Source organism: Musca vetustissima, unplaced genomic scaffold (assembly GCF_032173495.1).
Source record: "Musca vetustissima isolate MV318-11 ecotype Yass unplaced genomic scaffold, APGP_CSIRO_Mvet_v1 utg12323, whole genome shotgun sequence".
Lineage (NCBI taxonomy): Eukaryota > Metazoa > Arthropoda > Insecta > Diptera > Muscidae > Musca > Musca vetustissima.
In genome coordinates, this window is record NW_026872946.1 from 30,271 (window position 1) to 53,662 (window position 23,392).

Here is a 23,392-nt window from a genome sequence, read left to right on the forward strand (position 1 = left end):
TATGACAACAACACTTGTAACTGATAAGAAATACGCTGTGTTAAATGAAATGAAGATTAAAGTGCAAACAGTTACAGTACATTCGAAAATAATGTATGAAACGGCATTTACATTAGAAATTTTTACCGTGTTAACCTACTTCATGAGGACTTATCAAGAGTAACAGTTAAGTCCTCCTGTATAGATGAAGATGGAAACCTGGTGAAAGATACAGATATCGTGCTGAAGATCTGGAAGGAGCATATTGAAAAGCTTCTGGTATCAAATAGTGGCGGTGAAGATGTCCCAGAAGCAATAAGAGATGACTGTAGGTATATAGTGTATACCACCTAGCCAAGATGAGGTCAGAATATCAATTAATCGACTGAAGAACAATAAAGCAGCAGGTGCCGATTGATTACCAGCCGAACTCTGCAAGACCGGTGGTCAGATGCTGGTCAGGAGCATGCACGAGCTCATTTGTACAATTTGGCTAGAGGAATGCATGCCCAATGATCGGAACCTCAGCATCCTCTGTCCCGTGCACAAAAAAGGGGACAAGACGCCAAATATAGAGGAATAAGTCTTCTTCCCATCGCATATAAAGTGCTATCCAGCGTGGGTGAAAGGGTGAAAGAATGAAGCCAATGGTGCTCTGCGCCAGATCATGGAAAAACTCACGAAAAACACATCGACATATTCCACCTATTCGTCGATAGTTCTATCCGTTCTGAGGTGTTTTAAGCCATGTCTGCGTTCGTCATTCCTGCAATATTAATACGGCTATGCGGTATAACTTTAACTAGCACAAGGTCAGCAGTTAAAGTCGGAAAGGACCTATCGGAGCCCTTTAATGTAGAACGAGGATTCAGACAAGGTGACAGTTTGTCGTGTGATCTTTTTAACATTCTGCTGGAAAAGGTAATATGAGACGCAAAGGTGAACAGAAATGGTACTCTGTATACCAAACAACACATGTTACCCGCCTACGCCGATGACATGTTCGACATAATGGGTCGAACATTGCGAGCAGTAACAGCCACCATTGAACGAATTGAGAAGGAGTCTGCCAAAGTGGAAAGACCAAGCTGATGGCATCAAACTCGGTACGTCCATTAACAAAACGAATAACATCAGCCTTGAAATCCGGAGGAAAATAGTGTTGGCCAACATATGCTACTATGGTCTGAAAAAGCAACTCAACAGAAAGGCCACTTCTAGCCCGATTAAACTCACAATCTACAAGACGCTGATATTACCCGTGCTATTGTATGGATCTGAAGCATTGGTACTTGCGCAAGCAGTTGATGCAGCTCTTGGAGTGTTTGAAAGAAAAAATCTCCGAAAGATCTATGGGGTGATCTGCGTGCATGGTGAATATCGCCGTCAATGAACCATGAGCTATACCATCTATTCTCGGACATCGACATAGTCAGACGGATCAAGCTGCAGCGACTACGTTGGCTCTTGTGAGAATGGATGAAGATGCCCCAGCTCAAAAGGCATATAAAAGCGAGCCAAGTGATTGTTCAAGCAGATGAGGAAGGCCACGAATCTTATGGAATGATTAAGTAGAAGACAACATCTCGGAAAATGGTATTTAATATTGGATTAGATGCGCACAAGACCGACGCGCCTGGAAATCTTCAAAAAGGTCGGCTTATGGAACAACAGATGATTCACGCAGAAGGGGAAGGCCACGAATCTGATGGAATGATCAAGTAGAAAACAACATCTTGGAACTGGTCTTTCAAATTAGAGGAGATGCGCACAATACCAACGCGCCTGGAAACCTTTTTAAGCTCGGCTTATGGAACAACCGTTCTTTCATAAGCCAGCTAAGTAAGTATTGGATATCAAATATACTGGGTTTTTTAAAACTTTTTTCAGGATGTTTTTTTCATCGAATTATATATATTGGCATGGTAATTATACCATGTACATTGGTCCAAATGTCATATTATATTGATCACAATTCTAAACGGATACAGGAACGTCCACCGTATAACCACCACCAGTAAGTTTGCAATTTTCTTTTCAATTTCTGAGGAAAATAGCCTTTAATATTCCATTTGGCGACAATGTCATATTGACATTTCGTAAAAAGCTAATATCGACGCCTCCGAAGAATAGTATGCTAAGTCTGAAAAGTGAGTTTTTCAGTAGAAGCTCTCAAAGTATGGAAGTTTCTTATATCTTACGTGCCATGCTAAGTACATTTTGCTTATAACGATGATTACAAAATTTCAGAGAATTTAAATTAAGGCCCGTAACAGTACGTTTACATTTAACCGGATTTCGTTAACCCAGTGGGTTTAAATTGTCATTTGCTTTGCATATATGTCAAATAAATCCTCATAAAGTAGGTTAACCCGGTAAAAAGTTCTAATGTACAAGGAGTTTAATATCTAAAAACGTAAAGAACTTTAAAACATGCTAAGTCGACTTAGCATACTATGGTTCGGAGGCGTCGATATGTAAAATATTTTTCAGGTCCTAGTAATATTAAATTCAAAAATAGGAGGAAAAACCCCTATAATATTCCCTTTGGCCATAACTTCTAAACGGATACAGGGGTGTCCACCGGATAAACACCATTAGGTAGGTAGTAATTTTCTCTTAAATTTCACAAGAAAACTAATATGTAAAAGATGTTTTAGGTCCTAGTACCATTAAATTAAGAAATAGGAGGAAAAGTCCCCACGATATTCCCTTTCAAACTGCTCGGGGTTTTTTAAAGCGCAATTTAAATTTCGAACACCAGTACAATACACATACCCCACACCACTTCTCTCCCACTCACTGTAAACTGTTCATTCCAAACAAAATAAACATATGTTGTTTGTTCTCATATCGAGGTATGCATGCACTGCCTCCGATCGGTCTTATCTCAAAAAAAACGTTTCTTTTGTTGAAATGAAAACAACGAAACAGTGAAATCACAATCATCAACTATCAAAACCTCGACCAGAGCCTATTTAATTTAGTACTATTTTGTTTGTTTGCCGTTAAAGACGTAAAAAATACAAACCGGTTTAAAAAGAAATTCAATTCAACGAAAAATGAATAAAATTGGAAAAATCGGATTTCTTGGTGGTGGAAAAATTGCCCAAGCTATGGCTAAGGGCTTTATTGGATCTGGTAGATAAACAAATATATTATTATTTTTTAATAATTATAAGTGTAAACATTCTTAAAAATATAAAAAGGAAATCAATATTTACAAAAGTGATATAAAATTTTAGTAGAAAAAAGTTATTGTTCAAAATATTTATAACAATTAATTCAAAATTATTTTGGGTGATATATTTTTCTAATAAGTAACAATAATCAGGAAATTTCACAAATATATATTATAGTAATTTAATGAGAAACTCCTAATATTTTGACAGACCAAAACATTGGTATGAACTCCTAAATTTCCATCGGTATTTTTTGTAAAAAATTTTGGAAATATAAAATTGAAATTGAAAAACTTGTTTATGAGAGTTTGGAAAGTGTTTACGTGTTTGAAATTTCTTCTTGTCTAATGTTTACATTTGAAGTGCATTTAGATTATCCACTTGAATTCGAATGTCAATTTAATAGCATAGACGTCCAGCAACTTGTTAATAAATCCAGTGGATTTAATTTAACGTATACGTTATGCATATTTTATATATTAAATCGAGTTGATTTCATAAATCAAAACATACTATGCGGTGGTTTTGAATGTTCCTGTTTATATTTTCAAAAATGTTTTTATACAGGGTTGTGGTAAAAATATTAGGTTGTGCAATGCTTGCATCAAAACGGATGCACTATGGGCCAGTGGGGCCAAATAAAATGAATCCAAAATAATTCAAAAAGTCCCCAGATTTGAAATATAAAACTTTTTTCCTCTCTACCTGAAAACGAGTTTTTTAACAAATATTCTTTAAAAGATCTTCCCATATTGCAGTCCTCGATTGTGGTTCCTAAAAAATATGCTTTAAAAACTCCTACTGCAGTCATTAAATAAATTATGAAATCAAATAAAATGAATCCAAAATAATTCAAAAAATCCCCAGATTTGAAATATAAAACTTTTTTCCTCTCTACCTGAAAACGATTTTTTTTCAACAAATATTCCTTAAAAGATCCTCTACCTGAAAACGATTTTTTTTCAACAAATATTCCTTAAAAGATCATCCCATATTGCAGTCCTCGATTGTGGTTGCTGAAAAAATATGCTTTAAAAAAACTCCTACTGCAGTCGTTAAAAAAATTATCCTTCCAGAAACCCACGAATATTGTAGTCCTCAAACAAATATTTTTTAAAGAAATTAACACCTCGGATACTTACATAGCTGGCTTATGACAGAACGGTTGTTCCATACGCCCAGCTTATAAAAGATTTCCAGGCGCGTCGGTCTTGTGCGCATCTCATCCAATTTGAAATACCATGTTCCGAGATGTTGTCTTCTACTTGATCTTTCCATCGGGTTCTTGGTCTTCCCTTCTGCGTGAACCATCACTTGGCTCGCTTTTATATGCCTTTTGAGCCAAAGTAGTCGCTGCAGCTCGATCCGTCTGACTATGACGAGTCCGAGAATAGATTGTATAGCTCATGGTTCATTCGACGGCGATTTTCACCATCGACGAAGATCGGCCCATAGATCTTCCGGATAATTTTTCTCCCAAACACTCAAAGCTTGGTCTTTTCGCCATTTACTGCCAATCCCACTTCGGCAGACTCCTTCTAAATTCGTTCAAAGGTGGCTGTTAGCGCTCGCAATGTTTAACCCATTATGTCGATGTCGTCGGCCTATGCGAGTAACATATGCTGTTTGGTGTACAGAGTGCCACTTCTGTTAACATTTGCATCTCGTATGACCTTTTCCAGCAGAATGTTGAACAGGTCGCACGACAAACTGTCACATTGTCTAAATCCTCCGATGTGTTTATGGTGGTTTTTTTTTCCAGGATCGGGCGCAGAATCTATCTACTTATAGGAATATTATCCTCAAATTTGCGAAAATCTTTTATTTTAAAAATATTCTTAATGTGCATTTTTTATTATCTCTTTTATAAATTGTTTACATTTACAAACATTGTAAAAATATGTTTATTAATAAAAATGAATGCCATCAAAATAATCGACCCATAATGCATTCCCATAGAGCAAAATCCCCATCAATTATTAAATGTATAACAACAACAAAAACGCTATTATATGTGTTTTTTCCCATTTTTAACGTCTAGGCCTAACAAAAGCCGAATCAGTGATAGCCAGTGTACATCCCGCCGATCAAATGTCATTGCAATCATTTAAGGTGAGTTCACAGACGAGAGAGCGAGTGCATTGTCGTCTTCCTTTTTCCGGACAATAAAACACAGTTTAAATAAAAAGTTCTTATCTATTTTGAAATTTTGTATGTTTATTTTCTTATTTCTTTTTTTTTTGTTATAGAAATTGGGTGTCGAGACGATAACAAATAATGATCCGGTCGTTGAAAAATCCGATATTGTTTTCATATCAGTAAAACCACAAGTTGTGCCCAGTGTCTTGAGTGAAATTAAGACAAAAAGTGCCGAGAAATTATTCATATCAGTGGCGATGGGTATCACACTGAAAACATTGGAACAGGTAAAATACATGAATAGAGAAATGCATAATACAACAAAAAATTATACGATCATTTGTGGAAAGATTTGATGACTTCTTATCGTAAAATTTAAAATTTGGGTTAAAGATTAGTGGAATTTTATAAGGCAGGTAAAATGGGAGGTTAAAGAAAGTAAACCAAATAGATGGGAGATAAATGGTGTATTGACAAACCCAAGCTATGATAAGGATATCTAGAAGAAGGCCCACTACCTAAAATAACAATAGATAATTCTATATTAATATTATAATTAATATAAATATTAATTATAAAAATTATAGGCTCAATGAGAAGGCATTCTAGTGTTCTATAAGAAATCCTTTTATAGAAAAGGATTATACGACCGCAGGATTTCGACGTTCTACGGATTTGCAATGAGACTGTATTACAACGGAACTCTGTTCAAGTCCATGCTTGGTAAGGAAGGTATATTGTGGTCGAAATATGTCCTAAACCGATTTTCTCTAATTTCAATAGGGTTCGTCCTTGGTTCAAATAAGTGACCTGTGCCAAATTTTATCCAAATCGGATCATAAATGCGACCTGTGAAGTACAGGCTCACAAAAATACATGGACAGACATGCATAAATCGACTTAGAAAGTGCTTCTTTGCTTCATGGGTCGATCTCGATTCGCTTTGCCTGTTGCAAACATATGCACAAATATATAATACACTGTACCACAATGTGGTGAAGGGTATAAAAATGTTGAACAATCTCCGTCAACGAAATATTTTAATTCAAGGTCTCGAATTCGTCTTTGAAACCCAATATGGCTTAACCCACGCCATGATACTAAAACGGAGTGAGTCCTCCTCAGCCTAATCGAATATTCAAATTTTCGCCTGAGCTGATATATGGAACGATATCCAATATCGTAATGGGACTCCTACTCGACAAAGTTTCCACCTTAAGTACAGCGGTTACCTCGGCCGAGACCCCAAATAGAAAAGATTCTGGTATTTTATATGAAGATTGGTCTTCTAAATATTTTCCAAAAAACATTGAGGCTTTTAATATAAAAAAACGATCCGGCCTTCCTCCAATAAGAAATCATTTCTATCTTCTATGAGAATTCTTACTTCACTTTTAATAGTAGACTATATTAATGCCTATTCATTGACCTTAAATCCTCTATTAAGAGATTTTATGATCTTCTATGAGATATCTTTAATTTTACCGTTTATGTATAGCGATTTTATATTCAATTACATTACATTCCAGAATCTCTCGCCCAGTTCCCGTGTAATACGTGTCATGCCCAACACCCCCGCCCTTGTACAATGCGGTTGTTCGGTTTTCGTACGTGGCAGCAAAGCCACCGATACAGATGCCCACACAACACAACGTCTATTAGAATCTATTGGCACCTGCGAAGAAGTTACCGAAAATCTCTTAGATCCCGTTACAGCACTGAGCGGTAGTGGACCCGCCTATGTTTTTGTTATGATTGAAGCATTGGCAGATGGTGCTGTACGTATGGGTATGCCACGTGATATGGCATATCGTTTGGCATCACAAACTGTTATGGGCTCTGGTATGTTGGTACGAGAGAGTAAAGAACATCCTGGAGTTTTGAAAGATAATGTTACAAGTCCCGCGGGTTCAACAGCGGCAGCTTTAAAACATTTAGAGGAATCTGGATTTAGATCTGCTGTTGCGGGAGCTGTTGAGGCTGCAACGCTGAGATGTCGGGAAACAACTGAACACTAATCAACAAAAAAATAAAAACATAATTGGAATATTTTCTTTTGTAAAAACGTATTTTTTGTTATACTATTAACTAGCTATTTAATTTATTTTTTATATATTTTCTTTACAAAATATAAACTAAGTCATTATAAAACAATATATATAAAAAATATATATCTTTAGTTTTAAAAATAATTTAAAATTTCTTTTTCTTCTTCTTTTCTCGTTCCAAGGCATTGAGTTCGCCTTGTTGCAATGAGGCTTCGGCATATATACGTTTGACCTTTTCACGACGTTCCTTGTCACTGTAAAAGAAAAAATACGGGGATTAAAATATGGATTGAATATATAAATATATACAAATAATATACATAAATAATTTGCGAGAGTTTTTTTTATAGAACGTACATTGTAAAGATAACCTTTTCAAGGGCTTCTGAAAGGCGTGAATTAAAAAAAATCTTTTCGAGATTTTTTGAAATGCGAAAATTTGTTTTTGCAAAATAGTCAGGCTGAATTCCAGTTTGTTGTTTTTATAAAAAAAAGATTTTGTAAACAAATGGAAAATTTTCGAAAGGCGTAGTTAAAAAATGTTCGAGAGTTTTTAAAACACTTTTTTAGAGTTTTTTAAGGGCAGGGATTTTATAAAAACATTTTCGAAAGTTTCTAATCTTTTTGAAAGGCGTTTAAACACTTTTGATACCTTTTAAAAGAGGTGTGGATTTTTTGGAAAAATATTTTCGAGAACTTAGAAAATCGTGAACTTAAAATCTTCTTCTAAAGTTTGTTATCGTAGTAAAAAAATTGTAGATTCTTGTAGTACGGAGACAGACAAATAGTTTAGACAAATTTTTGTTTCCCTTGGGCTAGGTTCTCATTGATGAAAAATACATTAAAATACAAAAAGCCCTCATGAGATTTTTCAGAAATGTTTTGCCTTATTTAAGAACATTCTGATTTTCAATTTCAAAGGCATTCAAATCCTTTATAATAATATTTTTTAAATTTTCTTAATAAGAATATCTTCGTAAAAGCTCTTAAATTCATATCAGAAATATTCCCTTGGTATTACATACATATATCGAGCCATATTCGCTAAAAAACGTAACCCTCAAATTTTAAATTTTACATGAGATTTTTTTAATAAATTCAGATTTAATAAAGCTATTATTTTGAAATTTAGAACTATAGTTTTGTTATAAACTAGTTTTGTTTTAAACTATAGTTCTAAATTGCAAAATAGTAGCTTTATTATTTATTAAACAAACCTTCTCCTGTAAAATTTCAAATTTGAGGGTTACGTTGTTTTTTTTTTGCGAATATGGCTCGATATATAACAATACATCATCACAAATTTCAAAACACAAACATACCTTTGCAATTGTTGTTGTATACGTATTTTCTGTAAGAATTCTGTATCACGGCGAATTTCACGTATAGCACCCTTAGTTTCACGTTTGATTTTGTGTACCAATTTCACCTTCTCCTCCTTTTCCTTGGTTAGTTTAGGACGACGTTTATCATCGTAAACGGTTTCGATGCGCGGTTCAAGTAAACGTAATGCTTTAGGTTTCTTCTCGGGTGGCACTAATTTTGTTAATGGCTTATTTACCACTGTCTCCAACAATGTTTTAGTTTTTTCATAATTCTCCTTTATATAGGGCGGATAAGGTGTAACATCTAGTTTATCCAACATTTCGAAAATGGGGGCAACCAAAAAATTGCTACCCACATGTTCGGAGACTAGAGTTGTGGCATCTTGTATTAGTTGCAGGGTTTGATTTAATGACCTAACTTTGAAATCATTGCTTATCAATTGTGTAACTAAATCTTCGGCATTCAGGGGTTCTTCTTTAATATCTTTGTATTCCTTGGAATCGGTGGCAATGGCTAATAATCTATTTAATGGTCCTTGACTTTGGAAGGGTGGTACAACTTTTATAATTTCCACGGGTCTCTTGGGTATACACAAAAATATTAAACCCGTTAGAAAGTTGAAGGCAGCCGGCAGGAAACGTTTTGAGATGTTACCATATTCCAAGCATAAGCTAACCAAAAACAAACCCATTGCAATATCTTGTCGGCTCTTTACACGTGCTTTGGACAAAATGTGTTGCATAAATATATAACATGGTGTTGCAACGGGATGCCGAAAATCTGATGTTGAACACAGGTTGGAAACAATTTTGAAATAAATCAATACCTCCAAAGAGGGATATTGTTTGGAATTTTTCTTAAATTCTGAATATTTCTCCTTGATGACATCGAGTAGAATGTTGGACATACGTTCTGTATTTAAATGTATTAAATCGAATAGATGAGGCATAATTAGCGAAAGGAATTGAAAATGTTCACGTATATCATCAGCACCGGCATCGGAGAATTTCTCATTTATCAATTGCAGAAGGAAGGCAAATAGTTTTACGACTTTCTCACGATTTACACCTTCCAATTTTGGATGATTGCATTTTATCAAACGTTCGACTATTATAGGTTGGTCTTGCAACTTGTACTCGTTTAATAGTTTAACAAATTCCGGATAATTTTTGGGCATTTCGATTGTAAATGGCAAATCTGTTCTTTGGACATTTACTTTTTTCGTTGTTTCTTTTGGTTTTGTGTCCTTTTTGGGTTTATCTGATTTCACTTCATTATCCACTTCGGAATCTTCTCCTTCGGAGTCAGTTACTTTTAAATCATCCAAATCATCACCTTCTTCTTCATCGTCATCATCGTCCTCCTCTTCTACACCTTCCTCATCTTCATCGTCGTCGTCTTCTTCTTCCTCGCCGCTTTCATCTTCATCATGCTCCGCTTCCCCATCATCCTCTTCAGCTTCTGAATCTTCCTTATTGTCATTGGCATTCAAATTCGTTCCCAATTGGCCTAAAATTAAATTATAGTTCATCTAAAAATTGCCAACAAATTTTGACTTATTAAAATATGCCTACCATCCATAGTATACACCAAGGTGCCATCCTCTTCTTCAACGCCATTAGCAAAATAACCATCATCCAAATCATCCGCGGACCTATGCTTGGGTTTATTATTATCCTCTTCATCATCTTCTTCACCCTCAGCTTTCATTCTTCTGAGACGTTCATTTTCTAGCCTCTCCAAACGTTCCTTCTCCTTTTTGGCCATATCTTCTTCGGATATCAATTTATCGGATACCACACCTCTTGGTTCAAATATCAATTCACGTGTCAAACGATCATAATCATCCGGTTCTTGTTTTTTCATTTCATTCTTGGACATTTTTCCCACCAAACTAATGAGATCCTTATAATTGGAATCAAGTTTTTCTGTGAGATCGTAAAGTTCATCTTTCTCCTTGGCAATTTCAACTTTACGTTTTTTCTGCTCAGCAATCATTTCTTCAATGGCAGATTTACGATCTTTGGCGGCAGCACTTTCATCGCCACCGAAATGGGCAGCTTCCGTGAAGGCGGCTGAAAATAAAAACCAAAACAAATTTATATTATTTTTTGTTACAAAATAAATAAAAAAATTAATTTAAATCATACCATCCAATTTATCATCCTCCTCGGCGTCATCATCGGATCGGTCATCCCGAAATTGTTCTATCTCTTCCAATGTCTGACCACGATGCGTCAGCACTTCATCATCATTTAAATTGAATCTTGAATGTTTGTTTTGTTTCATGCGTTCCATTTTATCGGCCACAAAACGTGCCGCCATCACCTCTTCATTCAATTGGTCACCCGTCAAATATTTTCCAATACGACGATCTTTGAATTTATTGGTTTTATCCTTCCTCAGAAATTCTTGACCCAAAGTTTCTTTACGTTTCTTAATAGCCTTAGCTCGTGATACACCGGGCAGACCTTTATCATGTTTACATGTCCTTCCTAGAATTTGGAATTTCTCCTTGTTCATGTGTACCTCGAAGGGATTGAGTTTTTTCGATGTTGCCGCTGTCGCAGTGGCAAAGGGATTCTCTTTTTTCACTGCCTTCTTGGCGTAAACCGCATCGGCAACAGAATTTTTAGTTTTCTTAGCCATTTTGTATTTAATATTCTTTATTTTTTATTGAATTTTATTAAATTTCAACCACTTTTCAATCGAACACGAAATTAAAACAATTTTTGTTGCATTTTCAGAATACAAACAAACGATGTGACAGATCTCGCACGTGGAAGCAATGTTTTGAAACAGCTGACAAAAGAGAGTTGCCAAGAGAATCTAAATGTGGTTTGCTTGGGCGTTGTAAACGTAACGTTGGCGTAATGGATTGGTAAATATATATTTTTTGTTTAATGTTCAGATTTTCACGAATATTATTCAGAAATGGTTGAGTCTGGTTGTTTTTCCAGTAAAATTTACTAGGTGAGGTTGTTAGTAACTCTCGCAGACTATTGTCCATTGTGATCGTCCTTGACACTTGAAAAGAAAAGGGGAAAAGAAGAGAGAGTGGAAGAGAGGAGAAAATATTAGGAGAAGGAGAGCCTAGAGGTGGTTATTTTAGCCATGCTAGATTTTTGACAAAGCCTAGGATCTGCTTGGGGTCTATTTTGGAGAAGAAGTTTTGGAGAGAAGTTGTGTTGAAATCAGTTCAGATTTGGATATATAAAATCGGACGAAACTACATATGGTTTCGTCCGATTATATGTAAATGGAGCACCATACTGCCAATATTGGTCCGATTGAGACAAAATTTTATACAAAGTAATAAATTAGGTCCAGATTGATGTATGCGAAGTTTAGTTGGAATTCGTTTTGTTGAAATCAGTTCAGATTTGGATATATAAAATCGGACGAAACTACATATGGTTTCGTCCGATTATATGTAAATGGAGCACCATACTGCCAATATTGGTCCGATTGAGACAAAATTTTATACAGAGTAATAAATTAGGTCCAGATTGATGTATGCGAAGTTTAGTTGGAATCGGTTCAGATTTAGATTTAGCTCCCATATATAGTTTTGTCCCATTTTATGTAAATGGAGAACCAAAGAGTAAAATTTAGGCCGATTTGCAAAAATTTTGCACAGTGCACTGAATTAAGTCCAAATTAAGGTATGCGAAGTTTTGTTGGAATCCGATCAGATTTAGATATATCTCCAATATATAGTTGTGTTAGATTTTATATAAATGGTACTCCAAACTCCCAATATTTGCCCAATTGAGACAAAATTTTGCAGAGTACTGAATTAGGTGTAGATAGATATATGCCAAGTTTTGTTGAAATCGGTTTAGATTTAGATATAGCTCCCATATAGAGTTTCGTCCGATTTTATGTAAATGGAGCACCAAAGAGTCAAATTTAGACCGATTGGCAAAAAATTTTGCACAGCGTACTGAATTAAGTCCAAATTTATGTATGTGAAGTTTTGTTGAAATCGGTTCAGATTTATATATAGCTCTCATAAATATTTTTTTCCGATTTTATGTAAATAGCGCACCGAGGATTCTATGTTTGTTCTATATTCAGGAAATTTGGCAGCGTTTATATATAGATCTTATAAATATTTTGCTCGATTATTGACATTCAATTTTTCAGATTGGTATGTGTATGGTTTGATTTAAATTTAGTTCAAATATCTATGTAGTTCACGCAGTTAATTTCGTCCAATTCCATTTCAATGGTCCTACAAAGATGCTATGTCTATTCTATCTAATGGATATTGTACATATAAGCATTCAAAGTGGTGAGGGGTATCATACAGTCTGCCACATCCGACTTTTGAACTTTCCATTCTGGTTTAATCTTTCTGTTTAAGAATGACCCTTGCCCACAATAAACTTGTTCTGGTAACCAAATTGCATTTGGATATTCGGAAAATGCAGAGCATCCAGCAACATAGCTTCTAACCAGACAAACTGTTGTGAACTAAAGTTCTGGGTTTCTTTCCGTTCCGACAAGGACCACTAATATGTGTAGCAGACATTCTGTTACATAATGAAAACCCCACTTTTATACCCATAAGGTACAGTAGAGTATATATTAAATTTGTCATTCCGCTTGCAACACTCCGAATAAAACTCTATATCAAAATAAAACTCGATATCGATTTAGTTGTGCTTGGAGATTGTTAGGAATTGTAGGAAGTTTGGTATTTCAAATGGGATATCTCGATCCACATTTTGATATAGCTCTTATATAAAGGTTAACCCAAATATTGGTGATATTTGGCACATTTTTCAACCGAATTGGCAGGTATTTTATATTATGGATTCTCATCGAGTAGAAAATCTCCCTACTAAATAATATCAAAAAATCATCATTTTATAATATTTATTCACATTTTTTATCTAAGTGTACTTGCTTGGTTATTGCCTGTGGGGTTAAAATACGACAAACGTACACTCTCTCTTAATCCACTAGTTTTACTATTTGAAAACTTTTTTATTATTTTTATTTTTTGAAAATATTAAAACTATTTCATTGTCAATCTCAAAACACTGTACCAAGGTCAAACATTAAGAAAAAAACAAAACTGAAATATATACATATAGGGGTGCCATAAACTATTCCCGTCACATTCAAAACGACGAGCCTCTCGAGCAAATACAAGAGTTCTTGTGTATAATTAAATAACATTTCTACACACATACATACAAAAGTATTCATCTGGTATTTTTGAAGAAAAAATAACGAAATCATAATTGATTGGCCGTCCGTCTGTTTGACCGCTTCGCCCATAAATTAGGCATATTGTTTTACAATTAATATATTAATAAAAATTATAGATTTTCATTGAAATCTTTCACATAATAATAAGAATGAGAAGAAAAATAATTTTGAATAGAATGACTGCATATATACAAGGTTAAATGTCATTTAGAAATTTTGATTATTATATGCCATCTAGTGTATGTGAGCGTACGTACATGTCGATAGCTAATCTACTGCAATATAAATCAAAACCATTGAGGTGGTGGCATTGTTGCTTGATATTCTTGATTAAATACGTCAACTAGATTTGATTAGAATTAAGAGAACTAAATATATATTTACTGAATTTTTAAAATCAACAGTAATACACACAGCAACAATTAAATTGTATATTCTTTGTTCAACTAGGCCTTTTTGTGTATTATTATTTGTAATCGAAAAGCTATTTGAAATTTCCCTCCTCTTCCACTCAATCCACCACAACAATCGCATTCATCCAAATTCAAATCATTCAATTAATTTCCTTTCTCGTGTGTCCGATTTTTTTCTTTGCCATTGTATGTACATCTGTTCGGAAATACGAATGTACGCAAATTGAGTTAGTTTGATTACAGCAAAATTCTCATTTGGCATTATACACGACCATAAATAAATTCTAAACAACTAAAATGTTGTTGAATACAAATTAGTCATTTTGCGACACCAAGAATGTATGTAGTGAATTAAATACTAGAATACAAAATGAACTAACTAACAATTAGGTTTTTTACATCCTAGGCGACTGTAGAGAAATCGAAATTTTGCATTCACATTCAATATTGGCAAATTTTGAATGTAAATGCAATCCAAATATTTATTTCTGGTTTAATAAAAACAAAATACGAATATTTCACATAGTCCGGAGTTCATGCCGATTTCATTGGCGGACAAATTAGTATTAAGCTATTTTTGAAAAACATAAATAAATAAATAAAATGGAATGTTATCTTCATTTTTTATTTATTTTGTAGTCTTCATATTGTTCATATATAGTAATAATATTTCCAATATTGCTAATCACTCACAATCGACCTATTCTAATATACAATTAATTAGAATTTTGTGTATTTAACAAATATCATACTTGTGACCGGAACTCTTGTTTACCTTATCAACAATAAGAATTATGATCCTTCGACATATTAGGTGTTATTTTGAGATTAAAAAAACCAACACATAAATTAATAGGATCCGCATGATTTTTATTGCCAACGTTTAGTATTAAAAATTACACAAGACGACAAAAATATTTGGTGTTTTTTTTTTAATTTTTTATTCGAATGTGCTACTTCTGTTGGGCTCTATAACAGATTAATTTTTTTAAAATGTAAACAATTGTAAATTGCAAACAAAGGAAATTTGGCACAGTTCATCAAAATTACTAAAGTTTAGATATCCCAAGATTGAACATATAATAAATTGGAGAAAAATCGGTGGAAGATTATAAAAATTAGATATAGCTCGGCAATAGAGGTTAATTTCCAGATTTAGATATAGCTCCCATTTATAGTTTCGTCCTAGTTTTGTGAATGATACACCAAACTCCCAATATTTGTCCGATTGGGATAAAATTTTGCACAGAGTACTAAATTAGGTCCAGAGTGATATCTGCGAAGTTTTGTTAAAATCGGTTCAGATTTATATATATATAGCTAACATATATATTTTCGTCCGATTTAATGTAAATGGTGCACCAAAGACCCTATACCCATCGATTTGGATGTTTGGGGTCATGGTGGGCCCGGCCCACCCCTCGTGATTTTTTCACAGTAAATTTATGTTTGCAACAGCGAAATTTCTCATTTTGTACTACAATATGCCCGAATGATATGAAATTTAGCATTGGTTGCAGAAAGGGATGTGTATGGATTGATGTTAGTCGGTTCACTTATTGATAAAGATCACATATTTAAGTTCGTTAAATTTCATGTTAAGATACATATGTAGAATATACCTAAAGAGGTGAAGGGTACAATATAGTCGCCTCCGTCCGACTTTACTACTTTCCTTACTGGGTTGTTTTTATTTATTTATTTTTTTTTGAAAGTGTTACAGTTAACTTCTGCATTCCCGTTTTTATTAATATGTTATGCATTTCTTATCGCGATTATTAAAATATTACTATCATATTTTCTGTTTCATTTTGGAGGTCTATTGTATTTCATAAGTAACTTTTATATTGCAGATTGTTAATTTCTTAAATATGGCCTTTGAACTTTAAAATTATAAATAAAAGTTTTTATTCAAAGATAAAAACAATCAAATCGAAGTCATGATCTGGGGCTTTTATCTCGAGCCCTTGGCGAGTATATCAATAGCTCAGATTTAAAACGCGATGACGTTTTTGCTGATAACTCCAAAGATCATGATGGAAAAGTTTTATATCATTGTGTGGAGTTATTGCATGTTATTTCTGAGATGATATGTCTTCGGTGAAATCGAATTAGGAATATTTTTGTCAAATATATTCTCTTTCTACCTCAAGTTCTTGTGCATCTTTTGCATCGTTATTTTCTTGAGCCGTAATCTTAATTCTACAATACCGGATTTCCTCTAAATATTGTAAAAAAAATATTGACTTTACGATTTTGGCTTCAGCATTATTTAATGAAATAAAATTATATGCATATCATTTGAAAGCTGAAAATATCCATAATCCATATTTTGATTGTGCCTCAATCGGAATAAAAAAGTTCATCGACAATTTGTTGGAGCGCATATATAATATATAATAGAGTGACACCAGTGTACACCAGTTGTTTAGAAGTCGTATCACTTAGGAGACATTTTGTCCATTGTGCTCATACCTGGAAAAAGGAAGTCGGTGTCTTCTGCTATTTAGTGATGGACATCTACCGATTAATAATAAAAATGTATATTTATTGAAAAAAATCGGTTAATTGAAACCAAAAATTATAAACTAATATTTCGGATGAATTTTCAAACATTTTACTTCGCTTAAATGAAAAACCGGTTAATTGAAAATCCGTATATGAGAAAGACTTTTTTGTTGGAAAACACAAATGTATATGGAACCAGCACCGTTTAAGAGAACAAATTGTAATGTTGACGAAATTCATTAAATTTTTATATGTGCAATTTTTAAAATGAATGTGTGCACTTGTTTCCAACCATATAGGCAACATGCCAACAGAAAAATAATTTCTAACTCAACTCATTTCATTATTTATTAATTTCACATTTTTTCATATATTGATTGAAAACTTCGTTTAAGCGCAACGAGTTTCGCTTATCCGAAGTCTCTTTATTTGAAAATTCTGCATAAGAGAAAAATAACTACTGAAATTACGGGGTTTCGCTTAACTGAATTCGACTGTACTTTTAACCACTGTAATATTCTCATAAACATTCTGTTAAATAAAGAAGATATCAACACGACTTCTAATTGAATCTTAAACAATGGCTTGGCGGTATTTGTTCTTTGAGTTTTTTGATATCGAAAATATAAAGCAAGAATAACAACGGCACATTGGACATAGAATTGAAGAACTTGTCAATCATTTAATTTATTTTTGTTGGTCATTTATTATTATTTTTTGTAAAAAAGGGAAGGAATTTCTGGGGATAACATATAATGAATTCCCACGTTAGTTAAAAATACTATTTGAATTTTAAATTTGATGTTTCTATACAAAAAATATTTGAGATTAAAAAATATAAAAAAAAACTTAATACATAAAAAAACATAAAAAATAAAAATTACGTCTTTTGTTTTTTTATGTTTTTGCAATTTTCATACCATTTGTATATGTATATATATACCAAAGGCTATCTGACGATGAATGATACTAAATCACCTTTATTTATAAATAAAACCAAACAAAACACGCCTGTACACATTATTATTGTTTATAAACATATTTGCTTTTCCATAAAACATGCAAATAAACAATTGAAGCAATAACTGAACAAATTTAATGATAATATTATGGTGGTGTAATATATTTTATATATGTACATATTTTTCTTTGGAATCGGTATCCACCACCACAGTTTTTATTGAGATAGGCCGTTGCCACTAAATCAAGCACATTTTATATTGTGTAATAAAATTCTGTTACGATCTTGTTTATTTAAAAACGATGAAGTAATTATTAAAATTGTTACGAGTAAGTTTTAAAGAGAAAGAAAGAAAAGATGCACAAGAAATAATGGTCGTTTTTGAAAGATAGAGAGAGGTAGGTAAAGCAACATAAATACCAGAACTTTAACAGATAAGGGAACTATGTGGAACTTGAAATTTTGATAAGAATTATGCAAATAAAACAAAAATATATGAAACACAAACTTAACTCGATGTGTTTACTGATTTTCATTGTTTTGAAATCTTCATATCCACAATATCCAAATTCCATTGTCTATCCGCTTGAAAGCAACTTGAAACACACCTCCCAAGCCCATTAATCAATAAAATAATAAAAAAGTCGTATTTTTTTGGTTAATAAAAATGTAATAAAAACTTTTATTTTTTATTAATATATTTTAATGGTTCTTACACCTTTTCATTCGCTACTGTTTTTTTTTATTTTAAACATATTTTACTAATAGACAATTAAATATGCTTAATACGACAAAAAATATTAATAACAATACATTTACAATATTAAATGATGGTGGTGGATTCACTTTTGTGTGTTTTTGCTGTTAAATAACTTGTTGTTTATAATTTGTGATCTTCTCTTAATAATAATACTAATTTCGAATTCAGTTGGTATTTTGTGGCAAGTGTCTGTCTGGTCTGTCCGTTGTCGTTTAATAGTCTTGGTCTTCTAGTACTTAAAACAAATAAAAAGCTTATGATTTTTGATAATAAAAATAAAAATTAAAAAATAAAATTAAAACTCAAATAATTTAATTTTTTTCGTATACAAAACTTAAGAGAAAATAAAAGAAATTAATGTGTATTTTTTTGGGATGAATATATATTCCATTTTTTTGGGAGGAGCAACTGGCCTCGCCTTTTTACAGTGCCACCAATGTAGGCATAATAAACGAAAATAGAATACCCGAAAATATACCAGTAATTAACATAGCAGCAGCAAACATACCAGCTGTAATCTGGTATTTTGGTTGGACCGTTTGTGGAGCATACATCATGCCCAATGAGCTGAGATAACCCGAACTGTAAGACATTACAATGGCAATGATCCAATAGACCCATTCATTTGTAATTAGCACTGGGATGGTACGATCCACACCCTTGGGCAAATAGTTACACAACAAAAAGAGAGGAATGAAAACGACACGCAATATAACGGGAACACATAGGAATCTTGGTTTAGGCCATTGAATCCAGGAGGTAGTTAAACTGCCCAACATGGCAAAAAGATTAAATGTCAAGAAACATGTGATGGAGGCAAACAAGTCCGGTGAAATAACAAAATCCGGAGCCACCGCCTTAATGTCCGAATGTACGGCCGGGAAAACTGACAGGGTAATAAAGAACGTAAAGAATATATTGAACATTTGAGGTGATGCTTGCTTGAAAACCGTCCAGTAAGGCACTTTAGTTACGGCTTGTTGATTTGTCAATGGTTTCTCCTCCTTACGCCTGAGCATGGTGTGATAACGATAGAACTTATTCAACGGCAATGCAAAATATGTATCGAAGCATATCAAAAGCACCAACATAGCCGTGATGAAATAGTAAATGGCCGAGGTCCGATGCGAGGAAAATATGTAGGTACTGCATATCGAAACCACCGAAGCAAACAGACCACTTATGTTTGAGCCCAACACAACAGCACCCGTATACTTAATAGGCAATGTGGCTGCCATACCGTATATGGTATTCTGATAAATACCATTGGCCATATTTAGCAGCACCACACTGATCATTGTAATCCAAAAGAATGCTGCCTGCCAATTTGTCGAGTCCAGAATGGCCAACAGAACGGTAACAATGAATATCAGCAATTCAAACAGGATACTGTACACAATACGCTTGGTTAAATCTCCGCCCAGCTGCACAAAGATGTTCAACCAGTTGAAAATCAAATTTGGAATTTGCGAAGCGAAGCCAATGTACTGCATAAAACTGCTGGCATAGATTGTGGTGCCATTGCCATCTACCGGAGCCAGTTTAAAGTCTTCGAAATAGCTCTTGGCAGTGATGAACATGTTCCAGGGCATAAGGGTACCCAAACCATGCAGCATGAAAATGATGAAGACCAAACGCCATTTATCCAGCGGTGGTTTTAGTGGTAACTTCTCCTTGTCTATACCTTTGAAATTTAAATCATCCTCTGGTAGTTTTTGGGCCTCCCATGATGGTGACAATGTTACTGGCTTTGTGTTGCTTAGAAAATGTGTCTTTTCGTTATTCCGATCCATGGTGCGATGGACTGGTTGTTAATTTGGCGGCGGCGACAATAGGTTAAGTACTACTCTGGTGGTTTGCTGCTGCTGTTTCTGCACTATCGCTGTTTAGCGTGTTTCGGTGTGGTTGCTGTGTATGTGTGCTTATATTTGTACGTGCGTTCTGCTGATAGCTGCTGTGTATGTATGTCGTCTAGACAACCGTGCGAACGAACGAATGAATGTTAATGCACTTCGAGAATTGAATTTAGAATCGAATCACAAAAATTCAAAAAACAAAAAATAAAACAAAATTAACGCTGAAGAAGGCGACACGACGGCAGCACGACAAAAACCAAACTGCAACGAAAAAAAGAAATGAAACCAAATCGTTGAAATATGAAGATTTATTTTTTTTGTTAATTACTAGAAATATGCAATAATCAGGTCCAAATACAAAAAATAAATTATAACCACCAACCTTATCGTTATTTTGTCATCCTCTCTCTAATAAGTCTCAAATTATAATGCCATCGACAGAATGGAAACACCACCACCCAAGTAGTTACACTTTACACTCACGAGATATGTGTAGTTTATTGCAAGATTAGTTAACAAACCCGTATAATCATCAGCAGAGCAATCCGACGACAGGCGGTCACAACACGTTGTATCGTATAGGTTAAGGAACATAAAAAACAATATGCATTGTGTTGGCAGAAATTCTACTTCAAATGCGATAAATACCAATATTTATACAGTTATTTGCATAAATAATATATGTTATAATTTCAAGAATAATAAAAAAACTAAGCGTTTACCGTACCTTTTGTGAACAACAAAATTAAAAATAGCGCAACATTACTCTCTCAAAAGTATCTGATATATGTTGTGAACGATTTATTAGATTCGGTTACTATCTTTTCGTTTAGCTGACATATCTAATCGAATCTAATGCGGATAATAATGAGCGATTACTATTATATTGTTCGCGCGTTGTATTATTGATGACAGTTTCATTCATTTAATAAAATTAAAAGCAATAAAAAATGTTGTTCTTTACAAAAACAAAGTACAACAATAATTTATCTTTAAAGAAATGTTAATGCATAACACAACAGAAAACAACAAAAACAATAATCTTTCTTTGTGTTCTATGTTTTCTTTTGCTTTTGTTGCCGCCATAGAATCATCGACACAGTGGGTAATCGATTGCAATTCGATAACACAAGGGAGAAAGGTGTCAATGAAATTAAGTGGTCAAGCGACACACAGAATTGCACATGTAATTTATTTAGGGTTTCCGGACGAAAAAAAATGGTTCTAATTTAAACATTTATTAGAAAAAATCAACATAAAAAATCTATTATAAACTATTGTAGGTTATAGAACATAAAAATGGGCAATGGAGTAAAGGAATGTGGGGAAAGGGGGGAGAAATAGACGAAGTTTAAAACAGTGTAGGAAAAATATTTATTTTAGCCAATTCAAAGTTTTAACAAAGCTTAGGATCTGCTTCTCTTCCGGAGAAGAATGCTAGATTATCAATTTCATATTTACCAAACTGTCGGTGTCTTCTGCTTATTATCTATGGACACCTCCAGCTCTTCCTCATCAACACATAGACGGCAATAATCCACTCCGTTAATGTCCCATTTGGAAATACGATATCTAATCCTGCAGTGATCTGTTATGATACCCACAATGATTTTTATCTCCCTCCTAATATGAAAAAGCAGCGAAGAAGTTCAATTGCGTGAGAATTCTGAGCAAATGGTTTTTGAAATCTAGCATCCATGTTCTGTTGACCATCTGTTGGCGACTACCTCGCTGTAGCTCATACGGATTTTGCGGTTGTACAGATCCCTCAATAGGTAGATTGGACGACTGCGAAGCCCCTCGAGCAAACTCATCGGCTAGCTCATTCCGTTCTATGTTACTTCGTCCTGGATCCTAACATAATTTAACTATCTGTCGTATATCACGTAGAGATTTCAGCTGAAAACCGCAACAAAGAGCGTTTTGTTTATACGAGTTGTAGATGACTAGTTCCTTGCAGTAAACACCAGCACCAATACCTTCATCCATATTCGACCCTTCTGTACATATCAACAGGCCGACCAGAGGTAAGGATCCACTTGCCGAGGATTCCTTACTAGGAAACTCTACTCTAATATCATTAAAGTTGCTATGAGAGGGAGTATAGTTACTAATGTGAGTACTCCACCCTAGAAGGTAATAAGTAGCATGACCAAAGTTCAGCGACTTCCAGGCATCTGTTTCCCTGAAATTTAAACAGAAAATTCAGTGGTTGGAGCTACAGGATTGTATTTAAGGCTGCCGATGAAACAGTTGCAGTAATTAACAGCTCTCCGATAAATCTTCTTGTCAGAGATTTCTTTGGCGTTGATTTGTTTAGTGATTTCCGATTCCGATGATTCATCCAACAGCTCGAGAAAAAAACAATCGACCTTATGGGATCAAAAGGATGCTTAAATTTATTCGGAAGTTCTCAAGGGACTATATGCATGATATTTAAAGAAACTTTTGGGTCGAAAGAATTCCGACATCGCGTGTAAAGTTTATATAAATTTCTCAAAGAAGCACATCGAAGCAAATTATCGCATATTTCATAGGCAAAACTGGTCGTTTGGCGACTGTTCATCATCATTGCATGAGTGTATTTCTTTGATAAAATGCGTTATTGAAAATGTACTGTACAAACAACCAGCTGTGTTGCACTGATGTATCGATAACGCCACTTCAAATTGTTTAACCAACGCCGATGACAACAATATAAATGTGACATCGTTGTTCTCAGAGTTGGAAGCAAGCCGGCTATTTTTACTTTTTTTTGTTATATAAAAAAATTCTTGCAGTACGGGAACAGACCGAATGTGTGTTTAGTCTCCCTCCCACATCATTCGTAAACTTTCGGTTATACCATTTTGGGGTTTATCTTTATCGGCCATTTTGTCTTCTCCTCCCATTCGTTAGCAGGTGGAGCGTTTTTCAATTTTTCTTCAGACGACGTTGTGTATTCTTCTTTTTAATAACATAGTTAAATGTACTGAGAATGATTAACCTAGTTAGAAC

General features: G+C 34.1%; 4 protein-coding genes across 4 annotated transcripts in view; 1 reads left to right on the forward strand and 3 right to left on the reverse strand.

Annotated features, from left to right (window-relative positions):
- The window catches only part of LOC133321519 (ubiquitin-conjugating enzyme E2 J2), a 58,205-nt gene that overhangs the window by 10,473 nt on the left and 24,340 nt on the right, over positions 1–23,392 (reverse strand). The gene's annotated exons all lie outside the window — the stretch shown is intronic.
- LOC133321559 (pyrroline-5-carboxylate reductase 1, mitochondrial) lies at positions 3,040–7,318 on the forward strand. The gene is made up of 4 exons (XM_061530648.1): positions 3,040–3,120; positions 5,203–5,273; positions 5,411–5,587; positions 6,830–7,318. Exons 1-4 carry the CDS (start codon positions 3,042–3,044, stop codon positions 7,316–7,318), a joined length of 816 nt encoding a protein of 271 aa, XP_061386632.1. The 5' UTR covers positions 3,040–3,041.
- Positions 7,484–11,323, reverse strand: LOC133321549 (nucleolar protein 14 homolog). The gene is made up of 5 exons (XM_061530638.1): positions 10,825–11,323; positions 10,249–10,749; positions 10,161–10,183; positions 8,671–10,106; positions 7,484–7,602 (listed from the first exon to the last, which is right to left on the reverse strand). The coding sequence occupies exons 1-5, from the start codon at positions 11,321–11,323 to the stop codon at positions 7,494–7,496; spliced, it is 2,568 nt and encodes an 855-aa protein (XP_061386622.1). The 3' UTR covers positions 7,484–7,493.
- On the reverse strand, positions 18,962–20,332 carry LOC133321581 (equilibrative nucleoside transporter 1). Its single transcript, XM_061530670.1, has one exon. The coding sequence runs from the start codon at positions 20,330–20,332 to the stop codon at positions 18,962–18,964; it is 1,371 nt and encodes a 456-aa protein (XP_061386654.1).